The 15562-nt window shown below is 45.2% G+C and overlaps 1 protein-coding gene across 1 annotated transcript in view; it reads left to right on the top strand.

Moving 5' to 3' along the window:
* STX8 (syntaxin 8) overlaps positions 1-15562 on the top strand; it is a 257019-nt gene that overhangs the window by 14872 nt on the left and 226585 nt on the right. Inside the window, exon 4 of the mRNA XM_027567767.1 lies at positions 8549-8659. Coding sequence (XP_027423568.1) covers positions 8549-8659 — 111 coding nt within the window. The remainder of the gene's footprint in view (positions 1-8548; positions 8660-15562) is intronic.

Below are 15562 nucleotides of genomic sequence, written 5' to 3'. Positions count from 1 at the left end.
AAGAAGTGGTTATTACTGCCTGATTTTAAGTGGGAAAATGTAGGAATATAGCTTTTTGACCAAATAATAGAAAATGTTTTAACAATTATTTTCTCCCAAGTGTAACCCCTTACGCTACCAGGGAGGTTTGCTTAGATTAATTGCAGGGGTTTCCAAATATCCAATTACTAACACACTAACGTTTCAAGTAAAAGTTTAATTTCAATAAACAATGGGGGCCTTATTTTTAACACAACTGGAATATTCTGATATTTAGTTTGTAACTTTGCCCTCCATCTGTTATCATTTATTACTGCACATCTTTTTTTTTTAAAGATTTTATTTATTTGAGAGAGAGAGAATGAGAGATAGAGAGCACGAGAGGGAAGAGGGTCAGAGGGAGAAGTAGACTCCCTGTTGCACAGAGAGCCCGATGTGGGACTCGATCCCGGGACTCCAGGATCATGACCTGAGCCGAAGGCAGTCGCTCAACCAACTGAGCCAGCCAGGCGCCCTACTGCACATCTTTTATATACATATATGTGGCGGGATCCCAGAACTCTGAGATCGTGACCTGAGCCGAAGGCAGATGCTTAACCGACTGAGCCACCCAGGCACCCCCTGCACATCTATTATAAAAAGGGTTTTTATTTTATCAAAAGCAACAGGTCGTAATATGTAGACCTCAGATGGTTTCTGATTGGCCCGGCTACCATCTGCACGTGAGGTCCAGCTACGCATGCTCGTTTTCTTATTACCTAAAACACATATGTTAGGAAGGTAACTAAATAGTCCTTTCACGATATAATATTAACAACTATGTATTTGCTAACTTCCATTAAGGTAACTGATTATTATGCATCTTATAATATTTATGTGCTAAACTAGAGGGCAAAAAAGAAACAAATTAAGAACTCTTACTTTTTTCTATTAGTAACTTCTGCTCTTTATTAGTTATAGAGAAGCATGTGGCGGTAATAATTGACTTGACTTTGTTCTGAATGCTTTCAGCCTGACCATCTTTTGAAATCTCATAGACTTTGGTTTTGTGGTCATCTCAGAATTTGCTGAACGAAGCATGAAAAATATATAAAAATATTTTAAAATATTGAACAGAGTTATTAAACACATTATGAAAATATTTAAGGAGATTACTGTGGATAATTTAGAATGTTGTAGGATAAAGCAGAAACTCAGCTGGACTGTAACAGCATTCTTTAAAATCTTAAGTATTTTTTCAAAACAATGGGGTCTCTTTCTGCTGGAAGCCTGACCTGTACTAAGGACGGAATTCCAGCCGTCCACCCCAAGGGGGCGCTCAAGACCTCTGTTTTCAGGGAGACCATTTCTTTTGGTGGAATGGAAAGGCGGTAGCTTCTCTATTATGAAGGCCTCTTTTTAATTCTCTTTCTGTTCCCCACATCTTCCCTTCCCTTGACCTTCCTCTTCCCAACTATTTTAAATAACTCGATGGCGGTCCTCCTCCGGATTTAAGCCATATGGGGTAGCTACTTCTGTTGGTGGTTCCTTATTTTCTTTACAAAAAAGGTACTGAGGCCAGGTCAACCTTTGCAGCCCAAGTCACTGGCGGAGCTGGAAAAGGAATCCAGCGTCCCAGCAGAGGAGTGTTTTACTCTGAGGAGAGGAATCTGAGGGCTGAAGTAACTTGCCCCAGACTCCACAGCTGGGAAATGGAAGAGCTTGGACACAGAGTCAGGGGTGTCTGGCCCCCAAGCCAGTTGTTTAAAAGCCGAATTCTACTTTAGTAGAAATAATGCAGTCATCTGTCACCTGGCTTGTCTTCAACTAGAATTCCCTAATAATTGGCACGTTGCTCTCATGCCAAGACAAATCCTGTTTATAATGCAAATCCTCAAGACCCTCCTTAATCATCAGAAAGATTAAACACTGTTCACTGTGGTTTATTAGGTATACTTTATGATGTTGTAATTCTTAGAAAAATTTTTGCCCGTAAATCGCCAACAGAGTGACTGCTTAATCCTTTTTTTTTTTTTTTTGGAGGCATAATTAATGTTGGGTGACTTTTTTAACGTGAATATTTGAATACCACATTTCCTTACTGTGTTGGGTAGTTGAGAGTTTATGGCACTTCACCTAGTAAATTTATGCATTTGTGCAGTTTTCCAAAGAACACTAGGGATTGCCAAAAAGATAAGTCCTCGGAAAATGCCTTCCAAACAATTAAACTCATGGAGTGAAGGCATAAGATGTTATTGCTCTTTCTTGGAAAAAGTATTTTCTCCTGGCAAGAATTAATGTGAAGTTAAAATGAAAGTTCCGTGCTTTTGAATTGGTTAGTTTGCAATTCATAAGCCAAAGTCCTGCCGCCAGAGAGTTTAAGATTGCTGAAAAACATTAATTTCTATTCACCGTGTTTCTTGGAGACAGGAATTGTTCATTGCTCCTCTGGTTGAGAAAAGTCATGTGCCGCGGGAGGGCTGCACGTAAAATGTCAGGTAGTAGTAAAATTATTCTTAGAAGTGGACTAACGTGAAGCTTGCCTTTTTGTTGGGTTCTCAAAGACAGCACTTTTACTACTTTAAGGAGAATTAAAAAAAAAAAATCTCTTTACGAAAGGGTTCAGGATGAAAAGGTATTTTGGTGTCTTGGGAGAAGTCCTACAGAAATGATTTTTTAAAAACTATAAATGACTTTTTCTCCCTTTGTCTTTTGCAGGGGAGAAAGGTAGACAGGTGGGTGAATAGACAGATGCAGCCATCACTGTAACCGAATGAATGCCGGCGTTGGGCGGCTGGCCGGCTAGATCTCAGGGAGAGCCCCTGTGGCCTGGTTGGTTCTCAGGCACGGTGCTTGTCCGTACTTGGCCCTTTTCACTGGTGCGTGGAATGGTGAGGAAAGTAGGGACGAGACAGTGTTGAGATCAGTGGGGATTTTCTGATTTGTGGTCTTGTTACCTTCTTTCCAGTTTTCCACGTTAAGGTCTCCTTGCTTTGTTCCCTCGGTAGTAAAAGTAGATGGTGGTTTTGTCTGTTGTGGTTGTTTTGAATATCCGTACCTGGCAAGATGTATATGGGCAACCAGTGAAGTCTCCCGTCACGGCCCAGTTTGGAAGTATTTCTGCTGCGCGAAGTCCACTGGTAGAGCGGGGACAGCACTGGCTTTGGAACCAGACGGAACTGAGACTGAGGACTAGCCCTGCCACTTCCTCAAGGCCAACGAGCAACTTAGCCCTTCTGGACCTTCATGTCATTATCTAGAGTAGGACTGAACGTGCTTACGCTGCAAGGTTGTTGTTAAGGCTGGAGGACATCCATGGAAAGCAGCTCATGGGACCAGCCCCTCCCTCTGGGGGGATATTGAATACAAGGTGGTTCTCACCCTTTACTAACTGTGTGACCTTGGACAAGTTACTTAACCTCTTTGTGCCTTAATTTTTGTTTTTTGCTTTGTTGTTTTCATCTGAAATAGGGATAATAAAAGTACACCTGCCTTATAGGATTGTCGTGAGGATTCAGTGATGTGCAGGGAGGGTGCTTGGCGTGTAGTGAGCCCTCCTTGAGGAGTACCTGCTGCTTATTGTTTTGTCACTATTGTAAAAATCCCAGCTACCATGGAGAACTTACAGGTAGTCGTTATGGAGTTTATCATCATGTAAAGAGGTTATGTCAAAGCACACAGATAATGACACTATTGAAATAGTACTTGCAAAATGTGATCAGTGCTTTGACACTTCCTCTTAGAATCCAAGTGCTTATGCAGTTTTGGCCGGGAATCTGGGCTGAAGTGTATTGGCAGTAAGTACTGGTAATATGAAGTCAGCTTCCGATCTCAGGTACAACCTCACATCCCCATCACTTGGCTTTAATTATATGTAAAACCAGCCTAGCCAATGCCAGAGTACTATGGTTTTCTCTGTTCTCCAACCTTCCTCTTTGGTTATTCATCCAGTTGGTGGAAGAGGGGGTCCCAGCACCGGCCACTGACTCTGTGCCCTCTTCTCTGCTTGTCGTTCCCTGCCCTGCCCTCATGCCTTCCAGCTGCCGTCAGTCCATATACATGTAATAGGATCCTTGCCTGCCTGATTCTTGGACCTCTTGTTAACAACAACCCCCATATAATACGTGCGCCGTGCAGGAGGGGCTATTACTCTGTGATTTCTCCTTTGGCCCCCTTCCCCCCATCCCTTTACACCATGTCCTCTCAGTAGATTAAAATACAAGTAAAACAAAGAAGGAGGGCATTCCTAATTGGTTAAACTTCCAGTTTTCCCAGGTGAGCAGGGAGTCTCTGGGAAAATTCTGAATTAGTATTACTAGCCGTGTTCCTGATTTTAGCGGCATGCTGAGCAGTGGCAAAGTTAAGCGGGCAGTCCTGGGAGCCCCAGGGTGGAGAAGCCCCCGGAAGGTTTGGTGGTCCAGGCCAGCACGATGCGGTGGGAAAAGCCCCTACCTAAATCAGAATGAGCTGCGCTCTCGCCCAGCGTTGTCATTAACCAGCCAGGGGACAGCTGCACTGGGCTAGGCCCCTGGTCGGAACCAGGAGAACCCTAGCTGGCCTAGGGGAACGCTAAGGTTTCCCGTAGCCATAACTATCGGTGACTCTGTTCTTTAGCTGCTAACCTACAAAACGCAATCACCACGCTTTACCGCTCTTGAAATTGATGTGACTTAATGAGATTCATACTGTAGCAGGTGTCTGCTAAATTTTAATAAAAACCTGTCTTTTTCCTGTTTTTATTATAAAAGCACCTTCTACCCGTGTGCTTCTTCTGGTTGGTTTTTACCAGCGCCTCTCTCCCCTCTCTCCATCATCCCCACTCTCTTCACTTCCTTCTTCAGGGTTCATGGTGTTGATGGTGGGCACCCGTCATCCCAGACTTTTCTAGGCATGCATAAGTATGTATCCATGTAGATAGAAATTTCTTTTGACTATATAAAGGGATCATACTATACAGATCGTTCTGAAACTTGTGATTTTATTAGTTAGCGTGATGATTGGCAAACAGTACAAAACAGTATTCCATGAAAAGTCTCCCTCACACCCTGAATCCCCAGTTCCTCCTCCTTGGAGGCAGTTGCTGTGTATCCTTCCAGAAATTTTCTGTGTAGATAGACAAACGTATGTGTGTCCAGCTGAGTGTTTTTTTAAATGTAGTAGGAGCACACCATTCACTCTTTAACTCTTTGCTGCTGCTTTTTCTTTTGTTTCGTGTTAACACTGTGTTTTAGAGATGATTCCATATCAAATAATCCGTGTAAGTACTTAGTAAGTGCTCGGCAACGTTAATCAGCATCATCAGCCCATAAAGAGTGTTGCTACTCTTTTTTTCTTCTAGGCTGCAAAACATTCCACTGTGGCGTTGTGCTAATTCCTTATTGGTGCACGGCAGGACATTTCTGCTGGTTGGCTATTACAAATAATGCTGCAGTGAACGCCTCTGTTCCAGAGTCTTGGTGTAGATGTGTGAGTGTATCTGCAGAAGGTCCTATTGAAAGAATGTGCCTTCTAAATTTTTTGTCATTTAGAAGCAGTCTGGCGATTGGCTGCACATGTTTTATGTTCCCACCGGGAATATCAGGGGGTGCATGCTTCCTCTGCCCTTTCCAGAACTTCCTGGTCCCATTTCCTAACTGATAGGTGAAGGTGATACTGTGTTTCCATTTGCATTTCTTTTACTAACATGAAACTGAAAGCTTTTCCGCTATTATTAGGGTTTCTTTTTTCTGTGCTCCATTACGCCTTTGCCTTTCTTTCCATTTGTCACTATTAATTTGTCACTTATCGATTTATTTTGCAGATATTTACAATTTTCATGTAGTCAGATTTGTCTTTTCCTTCATGGCCTCTACCTTTTCAATCTTGATGCGAAAGATTACTCCTACTCCAAGAAAGTTCCCCTATGTCTTCTCTAATGATACTTTTGTAATTTTTTTTTATTCTTTAAATCCCTGAGCCAGAGAAATCTGTCTTTGATTTTTTTTTTTTTTTTAAGGTTTTGTTTATTTGACAGAGAGAGACACAGCGAGAGAGGGAACATAAGCAGGGGGAGTGGGAGAGGGAGAAGCAGGCCTCCCGCCCAGCAGGGAGCCCGATGCGGGGCCCGATCCCAGGACTCTGGGATCATGACCTGAGCCGAAGGCAGACGCTTAACGACTGAGCCACCCAGGCGCCCCTCTGTCTTTGATTTTAAGAATGGATTGTGGTTCAGCTTTTGTTTACTTGGGTGGCTGGACACTGAAAACCACAGGTTGCTGGAGTAGGCCAAGGACAGAACACAGGACAATGCGAGTTAGTATTGTGATATAATTAATAGTTTCCACAAATTAAAATTCCCATTTTGCCGTGTATAATTCAAGCCATAGCTTCTGAAAGCTTCTTTTCCCTCTTCCTCCCTCCCCACCGATGAACTTCTCTTAGGTAGAAGACAAGCCTTCTGCTCTGTTGACAATTTACCACTAACGGAAACACATCGATACTTTTCTTGATGTTGCATTGATCAAAAGACAGGTATTTGGCCTTTTCTTTTTTGGCCCAGAGGGAGTACTTCAGCCCGCTGTTTGTTGTTTGTTTCTTTCCTTTTTAAAACGATTTTTAAATTTATTTTAGAGAAAGAGAGAGAGCATGAACAGGGGGAGGGGCAGAGGGAGAGGGAGACTCTCAAGCAGGCTCCCGACTCAGCGTGGAGCCCGACCCTGAGATCATAACCTGAGCCGAAATCAAGAGTCTGACACTCAACCGACTGAGCCACCCAGGCGCCCAGCCCACTGTTTCTTAGTTGCAGTTGCTACCTTATGGTTTCCAAGATGGGAAACATGGGTGACATACAGGCAAGAAGGAAATGGAAGAGCAATGGTAGCGATTTTCCCCGGGGAAGCGTGGCATTCTGGAATGTTGAGAGAATTCATTCATTTATTTATTTACTTATTTTACTATCTGAAGCCACTGACACTGCTTAGCTACGTTGGTTTGTGGGTTTATGATATTACCACTGTCTGTTACCAGGAAACTTTTTTACGGATTTTTAAAAAATTATTATTATTTTGGGACGCCTGGATGGCTCAGTCATTAAGCGTCTGCCTTCGGCTCAGGTCATGGTCCCAGGGCCCTGGGATCGAGCCCCACATTGGGCTCCGTGCTCGGTGGGAAGCCTGCTTCTTCCTTTCCCGCTCCCCCTGCTTGTGTTCTCTCTCTTGCTGTCTCTCTCTCTCTCTGTCAAATAAATAAATAAAATCTTTAAAAAAATTATTATTATTTTACTAGCAAGCTAGCTCTTTCTATTCAAAATTAGCAACAGCCGTTGTGGCTTCCCTGGGCTATGGTCCCGCACTTCCTGCAGGAAATGGTGATGCTAGTACTTGATTTTGCCAATTTCTCGGAAATATTTTGGGCCTCCATGCAGCATTTGCTCTCCCTCTCTTAAATAGAAAAGCGTCTCTAAATTTAAAGCAGCAGGCTCACTAATGTCTTCCTGTTACCAGCACTAGGTAATTGTGGCCGGGGTAACTCTGGATTACCAGAGTTTCAGGTCCAATAAAACAAAAGCCATCTAATAAAAAACTCAAAGCCAGAGAAGATCTGTGCTGAAGTGGCTCATTTCTGTACTTACTTTTTATGTCTTGTGTCAGATATGTCCTTTCAAGAAGGATCGGTTAGCTTTCTCCCCTGGTTCTTTTTACAGCAGAAATCTTTTTCCTTGAACATTTTATTTTGTTTTTAAACATGCACGCGCGCACGCACACACAAACACATACACACTCTCTCGGCCTAGAAGAACTTACTTAGCTTGCTTCAAGAAAGCCAGTGCAGAAAACTCTGGATTTAGCCCCGATTTATTTTTTTAGCTATAACTCATGAATTGTGCTGGAGAAGGTGTTAGAGATTATCTGTTATCTGGCGTTGCATGTAAAGAAATGGAGATCCAAAAAGGGGATTCAGGATCATAGATATTGGTCAAAGCAAGACTATAGGCTTTGGACTCCTGGTTTAACACGCTTGCTAGAATAACTCATTGAAATCCAATTCTTTCTTTGTAATTGTCTTTAGAGTTAAATATCATGCCGTGTGTTTAAGTAATGAACCAAAGGGAGCTCCTTTTAGAGCAAATCTGTCGCATAGAGTAGCACTTTACAAAACCTAGTGTGTTAATAGGCGTTAACGTGGAAGAAAGAAGGCAATATAGAGAACCTCTTTCCTTCTTTACAGAGTAAGGGTACTAATGTCTAGGAAAACACCCTCGAACCCTGGCACCTATAACTCGAAACCCAAGGAATCCGAGTCAGATGGCTCTGCTGACAGGAATAATCATTTCAGTGTTGGTCGCTGGGAGGAAGATAATTTCTCCCTGCTGTATTTCTCAGTGGTGGGTGTGTTTCAGAACCCTGCTGTGGTTCTGTCAAGGTCCTTTTCTTGGAAGGTCTGCAGTGTTGAAGGTCAGAGTAGCAGGAGGAGAAGACCAGTTCAGATCTCTTCTGGCCACTATTGTTTAGAGTCTGTAATGGTCACAGCTGACTGGGAGAGCTCACTTAATAACAGAGTAGGTAAACTGAGGTAATCCACCCACCGTTGGACCTTAACGAGACGCCTGCAGAACACAGCTTGAAGGAGACCGAAGACAGAACCTGCTGGATGAACTTGTAACTCGAGAGAGACTACTTGTGGCATCCTTTAAGAACGAGGGTGCAGAACCAGATCTCATCAGGTAGGATGCTTTCATTTACAGGGATTACGTGATGGGTGAAGATGTGTTTGCAGAGATTACAGATTTGTTTCCTGAACTTCTTAATTTAACTAGTAAAATGTACTCAGCTCCTTTGTAGTGTTTGACTATCTTTTTTTTTCAGTTTGGGGTTCTTTAATGTTCTAGATTTAGTAAACCGGGCGGGTTCAGCCGAATCTCATCCTGAGGGAAGAATGTCTGGGGAGAGTACAGACGACGTCAGCAAATCTCCCTTGCCATTCTTCAGTTGCTTTCTGCTATGTGAGCTGTCTTTTAAACTCCTGAAGTCATGTACTCATCTGTGGGGGAAAAGAGGTGTTTTGTTTTTCCACTGGCACGTTGGAAAGCTGTGTCCTAGTAAGACTTGTCGTCTGTGGCTCACGAAGGTAGGGGAGTGGGGCAGGTGGATTCTTGTCTATTCTGTGCCCGGGAGTGATTCACATGCCAACGCGGTTGATGGTCGCTCTGTACCCAGTTCTGTTGGAAGACCAGGAGAAGCCGTCCAGCTTTCCAGGTTTGGGGTTAACGAACCCTGTATGGTTACATCTTTAGAACTGGCCTTCTCCCCCTGCTTCCAGAGCTCCTCTGTGGGAACCATCACAGAAGGAAATGAACTTAGGGTAGAAACTTGCTTCCCTTCCTCTTCCCCGCTAGGGATGATGCTTTCATTCTGGAGAGGAGCTCGTTTCTGCCGAGTTCCTGGTCAGGAATAACGTGGCTTCCCAAGGGCAATGGTGTTTGACCTTCGGCCACACGTTCCTAGGCCCCACCTCAGACAATTAAATCGGGGCTGGACGTCGGGGAAGGAGGGTCCCAGGTGAGGTCCGTAGGCAGCTGCCAGGATTACAGACCACTGCCCTGGGGCAAGCTGAGGAGGATAAAACAATTTCCTGTCCTCCCGAGAGCTCTCCGGAGCATGTGATCAGCGTTTTTAACCTGTCCTGGGCAGGGTTTGTGAGAAGCCTCGGGTGGGCAGGATGTTTCTCTGGCGGCAGTGGCGGCGGTCCAGGGCCACATGAGCAAGGGGATCCCTAGGCAGAGTGAGTGCCATCTGTCAAGAAGGGCCTTTACCTTGAGGAAGAGGTCTTTGTAGTCCAGAAGGTGAACTGAGGCATACTCAGGAGACAGAGTCAAGTGCACAGGTGATGGGGGGCATCTACACACCCCTGCTTTGTGGTCATAGAGGCCGTGATCACGACGGACGGTGATAGTTACCCCTCGGCAAGAGTTTGCCGTGTGTCAGGCTCTGCTTATTGCTCTTCATTATGTCATGTAAAGATGCCGAGGGGGCCACCGCGTGTACTGGGTCTTCATGGGTTTTGTGGATTTTCTAGTCCCCCTCTTGCTCGTCACCCGTCTTCTCTCCCATGATGCTCTCCACATCCTTGTTATGTAAAGTGTGACCTGCGCAGAGGTGTCCGCACCACCCGGGAGCGTGTTAGAAATGCAGAATCTCAGACCCCCTTGCCTGACCTTCTGGATCTGCATTTTTAAAAAATTTTATTTTAAATAGGCTACACGCCCAGCATGGGGCTTGAACTCAGGACCCTGAGGTTAAGAGTCACATGCTCTACCCACTGAGCCAGCCAGGCGCCCCTGAATCTGCATTTTTAACAAGATCCTCAGGTGATTTGAATGCCCCTTACAATCTGAGAAACACGGCTCTGTCTCCTTTGTTCTTAAGGGTGGCACTTGGCATCCAAGTCACCCAAGAGGCTTGTGAAAACAATACAAAGGGAGGAGAGAGACAGAGAAGAGAAAAGACGTACACGTGTCAGGACCGTTTCCTTGCAGGGTTGAGTTAGTCTGGTGTGAGGCTGCTGGCTCACATCTGCTGTGTGCTTTCGGGGTGCCGGGCACCCTGCTGAGCTCCGCCTGCGTATTCGCTCGGGAGATCTTTAGCGCATCTGTCCATTTTATGCTAGAGAAACTGAGATCTGGAGGGGTCAGGTCACTTGCACAAGATTCTAAAACCAATCAGTGTCAGAGTTGGGGTTTCACCCAGATGTGAGCGTCTTCAGTTGAGAACTCTTCACCCTTGTCCCTCGAGCAGGGCGGGACCCGGCATCAGGACTCAGCTCTGTGGCTTGCTGGTCTCCCAGCCATCTTGGCTTCAAAATCATTGACCTTGAAGTGCGGATATGTTTGCTGCTTCTCTTTCATTGTCGTGAGGGCCAGGTGAGCTGATCAGTAGGTGAAGGGCTTTGTGAACTGCAAAACCTTTACGAATAGAAGATGTTCTTCCTGGCGCCTCGTTCTGCCGTGGGGCCAGGAGGAAGCTCACCCTGCTGCCTCCCTCCCCCCTCCCCAACCCTGGAGGGCTCCTGTCCCATCCCTGGCCTCCCTGACTGACCAGTCTTGTTCCAGCTCATTCTCCCCTTTCCAGATCTCGTCATGTCCCCTTTCCTCAGTGCCCGGCTTGCTGCTCGTTATCTCACTAGCGAATGGTCACACATGCACTCTAGCCACGGAATCCATGGATGGCAGTGACTTATCTTCTGGAGGTTTGTCACCTGAAGCCTCTTGGGCCCCAAGTAAATTGACGGATGGGAGAATTTTAGAGTAGTCGGTGGATCAGTGGCAGAGGTGTTTTGGGCAAGACGTCTGAAGTCCTCCTATGACTGCCTCTTCCTTGGCCTAAGGCTGATCCACACGGTGGGCCTAAAGCTGTTGCCTGTAGGGGAACGGTTGGGGTGGCATGGGGTGGCATGGGGACAGAGAGGCCACACTGAGGAGGGACCACAAAGCAGTGATGACCAAAGCCCTGGGGGTTTGAAATCACTGAGGTAACCAGCCAGGCTGATTATGCTCACGCTCTCAAGATGAGACTGAGGGGAGCACGTATATTGTTGCGTCTTGTTTGCTTGCTCAGGAGCAGTAGTCTAGAACAGTTCAGAAGAAGCTTCCAGGAGAATTCTTTTAAAAGTGGCAGAGGCGTGACCCCTGGGGGGTGATTGGAAGAAGGTAGGGGTGGCTAGAACACAGCGGGTAGCACGGCCCGGTGCAGGTGCCACGGGGCTAGCTGCGAGTGAGGGGCCTCCACGGGGGCGGTAAGGGCGGGTAAACCGAGGAGAGGTGATGCTCGGTGGCCGGGAAGGTGAATTGTTGACGAATCCCCGTCGGGCCAGGATTGCTTTCGACGCACCGCACCTGTCCTAGCAGGGACGCGTGCATACACGCCTGTCTGTAGGAGTTTGCTAGAGCTGCTGCAGCAGGGCGCCAACACCCTGGGGGGCGGGGGGCTTAACTACCCCGGATGTCTTTGCTCACAGTTCTAGAGGCTGGAAGTCCAGATCCAGGAGTCATGGGCAGGGTGGTTCCTTCTGGGGGCCGTGACACGGGGTCTGTTCTAGGCCTCGATCCTGGGCTTGTGGTTGGCTGACTTCATGTGCTTGTCCCTCTGGTGTGTGGGCCAGTGTCCAGACTCCCTCTAAAGGTACCAGTCGTGCTGGATCATGGCCCACCCCAACGGCCTCATTTTCATTTAATTATCTCTCGAAAGAACCCGCCTCCAGATGTTGTTGCGTCCTGAGGTATGTACTAGGGGTTCGCACTTCCAACACCGAAATGTCTGTGGGGACACAATTCAGCCCAGAACTCAGTCCCAAAATGCGAGTCCCATAGACACTCCAGGAGGATCTGGCCAATGAGAGGATGCATGCTAGATAAAAGCAGTCTCAAGTATTTGTAGGGAAATCTGCTTGTGGAGCATGAAAGGGGCACCCAGATGGCACTGACCCAACTCGTCAGGGAGGACAGCACCTGTGTCCGAGGCAGGAAATAAGTATCTTGGTGAGCGTATGAATGAAAGGATGTCAGAGTCTGTGCTAGAAGTCATGGTCTTGGGTTGGAAGTCAGAGTTTCCGGTCTTTGATTTCACTCACCTGCCTACGTCAGAGTGTTATTTTTGCCCTCTGTACCCCTGACCCCCACACTTGAGGCCTCCCCAGCCCTCCCCAACTTCTCAAACCCTAATAATTCTTTCTGTAATAGCCTTCTGAGGATCTGAATTCAGATGTAGACATGAGCAGTTTGGGTTCACAGTGCAGCTTGTCCTCTTGCCTCCTGACTGTCAGGATGCCTGGTCATGCCTGATACTGGGGCTGTTCAGCTCTGTCTTTGGAGAAACCCCATTTCCTTCTCTGCCAGTCAGTTTCTCTGACTCTGTCCTCCCCATGGCTGATTCCTGGTTCTGGGCTTCTCCAGCGTTGTTTCTACTTCTCTGATCTCTAGATTCCTCCAACGTTTTTGTTTGCTTCTGTCATCCTTTCTGTCACTGCAGGTCGCTTTGTCACTTGGGGGGGTGGGGGCTGCGGGCTGGGTGGGGGCACACGCCTGCGCCTTAGGTCGCGACCTACAGAAATAACATTGGCCAGAAAGCCTTATCAGAACTTAAGCATGTGGTAGATGCACTCTCTGTGCACAGTTTGACATTAATGCCACCACGGCGCGCTCCCCGTGGCAGATTTGGGGTGAACCTGCTCATCAGTATCTCGAAGCCCCATGATAACCGGCAGCCAGAGCACGAGATCACGTGGACCCCCCCCCGCTTCCGGTTTCCTTTGTGTGACCCCCGCTCCTCTCTTGCCCACACCCGAACCCTTAGCCTCCTTTCTCCCAGGGGTCCCCCTCCCCTTCCTCCTCTTTTCCCTTCCTCCTCATATGTGGCCTTATTAAGGAGAGGAGAGGATTGTCAGACCTCAGTTTGGATTAGCATTTCCTTGAACCAGACATTAATGTGGCAATCACGCCCTTGAATGCGGAGCTGTCATGTGATGGAATCTTAGTTGTACCTTACGGATTAGCTGGTCATTATTCGAAAGCAGTAAACCTTGAGGTACGACCGCAGTCTAAATAAGCAATGGTTGACTAATTTAGGGCATTTGGAAACTTGTTAAAGAAGTCTCTGGGTAACAATGTCTCTCAGAAGATAAGCCGTGACTTAGAAAGCAGTGACACAGCTTCTGATTTAAAATCCTGCTGCCCTTTATATCTGAGAGCATTGTTGAGTCTCACAATTAGTTAAATCTTTGTCTGTAGAGAGGGGAAAAAAAAAATCCTTGCATACTCCACTGCTTGGTGAGCATCTCAAAGATTATGTGATTAACTCAGCTGTAGTGGGTGGCTAATTGGCTAAGCTTTAATCCTCACACCACCAACTATATTGAGGATTATAGGAAATAGGAAGTTATTTAGATGTCGAGATGGTAGATGTGTGTCAGGAATGGCATATGAATAAGCAGACCGATTGCTAAAATCAAAAGAATAACGATGATAATGGAATGTTCACATTTTCTTCGAGTGTGAACTTTACACTTGATTTCAGATATCTCTCTTTGAGCTGTTAAAAAAAAGTATGACACCTCCAGTTTGTATTTCATGTCAGTGTCACCATATGGGAAGCCGGGGAGCGGGGGAGCGAAAGAAAAATCTACATGAAATTTTACATTAAAAGCATCCCTCCCCCATTTTAAGTCACTGAAAGTTTTATTTCAATTCAAAGCCTGAGTTATAAGAAGGATGACTTGTATCTTTCCTAAAGAGTCATTGGCTTATATTTTACGTTGCTTCAAGTTATTATTAACACACGAGCAACCTACTTTTCTAGAAGTAGGAAGTAGGTAAAGAATGCGTACCTGCATAAGTAATATGTTCACACGGCTGAGAAATTTAAAAAGCATTTAACAGGATTTGGGGACAAGCCTCCCTCCCGCTACATTCCCCACTTCTGGACCTAAGTATCACTGTTAAAAATTGTGGGCAGGTCCTTACAAAGTTCTCTTAAGCGTATACCAGCAAATATGAATATGTTTCCTTATTTCCCTCTGTCTTTTATACTAATGATACATACCATTCTACCACACTAGCGGTCACCCAATCAAATATATTAGAGAGCTTCCCAAACCAGCAGATTTGTCATTCGTTTTTATATAGCCTTATAATATTTCATTATATGCATGTACCATAATTTCTTCAACTAGCTTCCTGTTAACAGATGTGTGTATTGTTTCCAGTCAATTACACATATATTTTAGATGTATGCATATATACTTAATGCATATACTTTTTTCTACTACAAAAAGATGTTGGTGAATAACCTTACACTGAAAGGGAGTTCACATGTGGGGAAGTCCGTCTCTAGATAGGTTCTTATAAGTAGGAAGACTGGATCAGAGGGCGTATGCTCTTGTAACTCTCACAGAACCAGTTTAGACCTAACCTAGCCATTCATGTGAGTGCCTATTTCCATACAGTCTGCCCCAGAGATGGTGTTAATAAACTTTGGTTTCCTATTCCTATCTAATATATGAAGATAGTTCTTTCTTAGTGGAGTTTTATGTAGTTACTATATATAATTTAATGAACCAAGGTGATCAGGAAATTCTCCTGTGTTTCTCTTTAGTACTCTCGGGCTCTTATTTTATAACCATTAAATACTTGATCCACTTGGAATTTAATTTGGTGAAGAATACGAATCCCACTTTTTTCCCCTACTTGGCTACCCTATTTTTTTGACTGACGTTTTTTTACCAAATAATCCACTTTCACAAATTTTGAGATGATGAGCTTTGTAATATCATACATCTGTGTGTGTTTGGATCTGTTTCTGGACTTTGTGGTGTGTTCTGGGGTCTCTCTCTGACTACTCACGTGCTAGCACCTTTACTCTCGAGGCTTTATTGTACGTTTTAATAACATGATTGGGCTCGCCTCCTGTCATTATACTTCTGTTTTTAGAGTTTTGATTTTTTTTTTTAAACATGAATTCTAGAATCAGCTAACCTGGTTTTTAAAAAGGGGTTAAACCTAAAAAGGTTTTAAAAAGGGAAAAATCACTTTTTAAAAATTGGCATTCCATAAAATCTTGAAACCCTTTATAGTGTT

This window comes from Zalophus californianus, chromosome 16 (assembly GCF_009762305.2).
Source record: "Zalophus californianus isolate mZalCal1 chromosome 16, mZalCal1.pri.v2, whole genome shotgun sequence".
Taxonomy (NCBI): domain Eukaryota; kingdom Metazoa; phylum Chordata; class Mammalia; order Carnivora; family Otariidae; genus Zalophus; species Zalophus californianus.
Note: the sequence above shows the minus strand (reverse complement) of the source record. Positions and strands in the feature narration are given on the sequence as shown.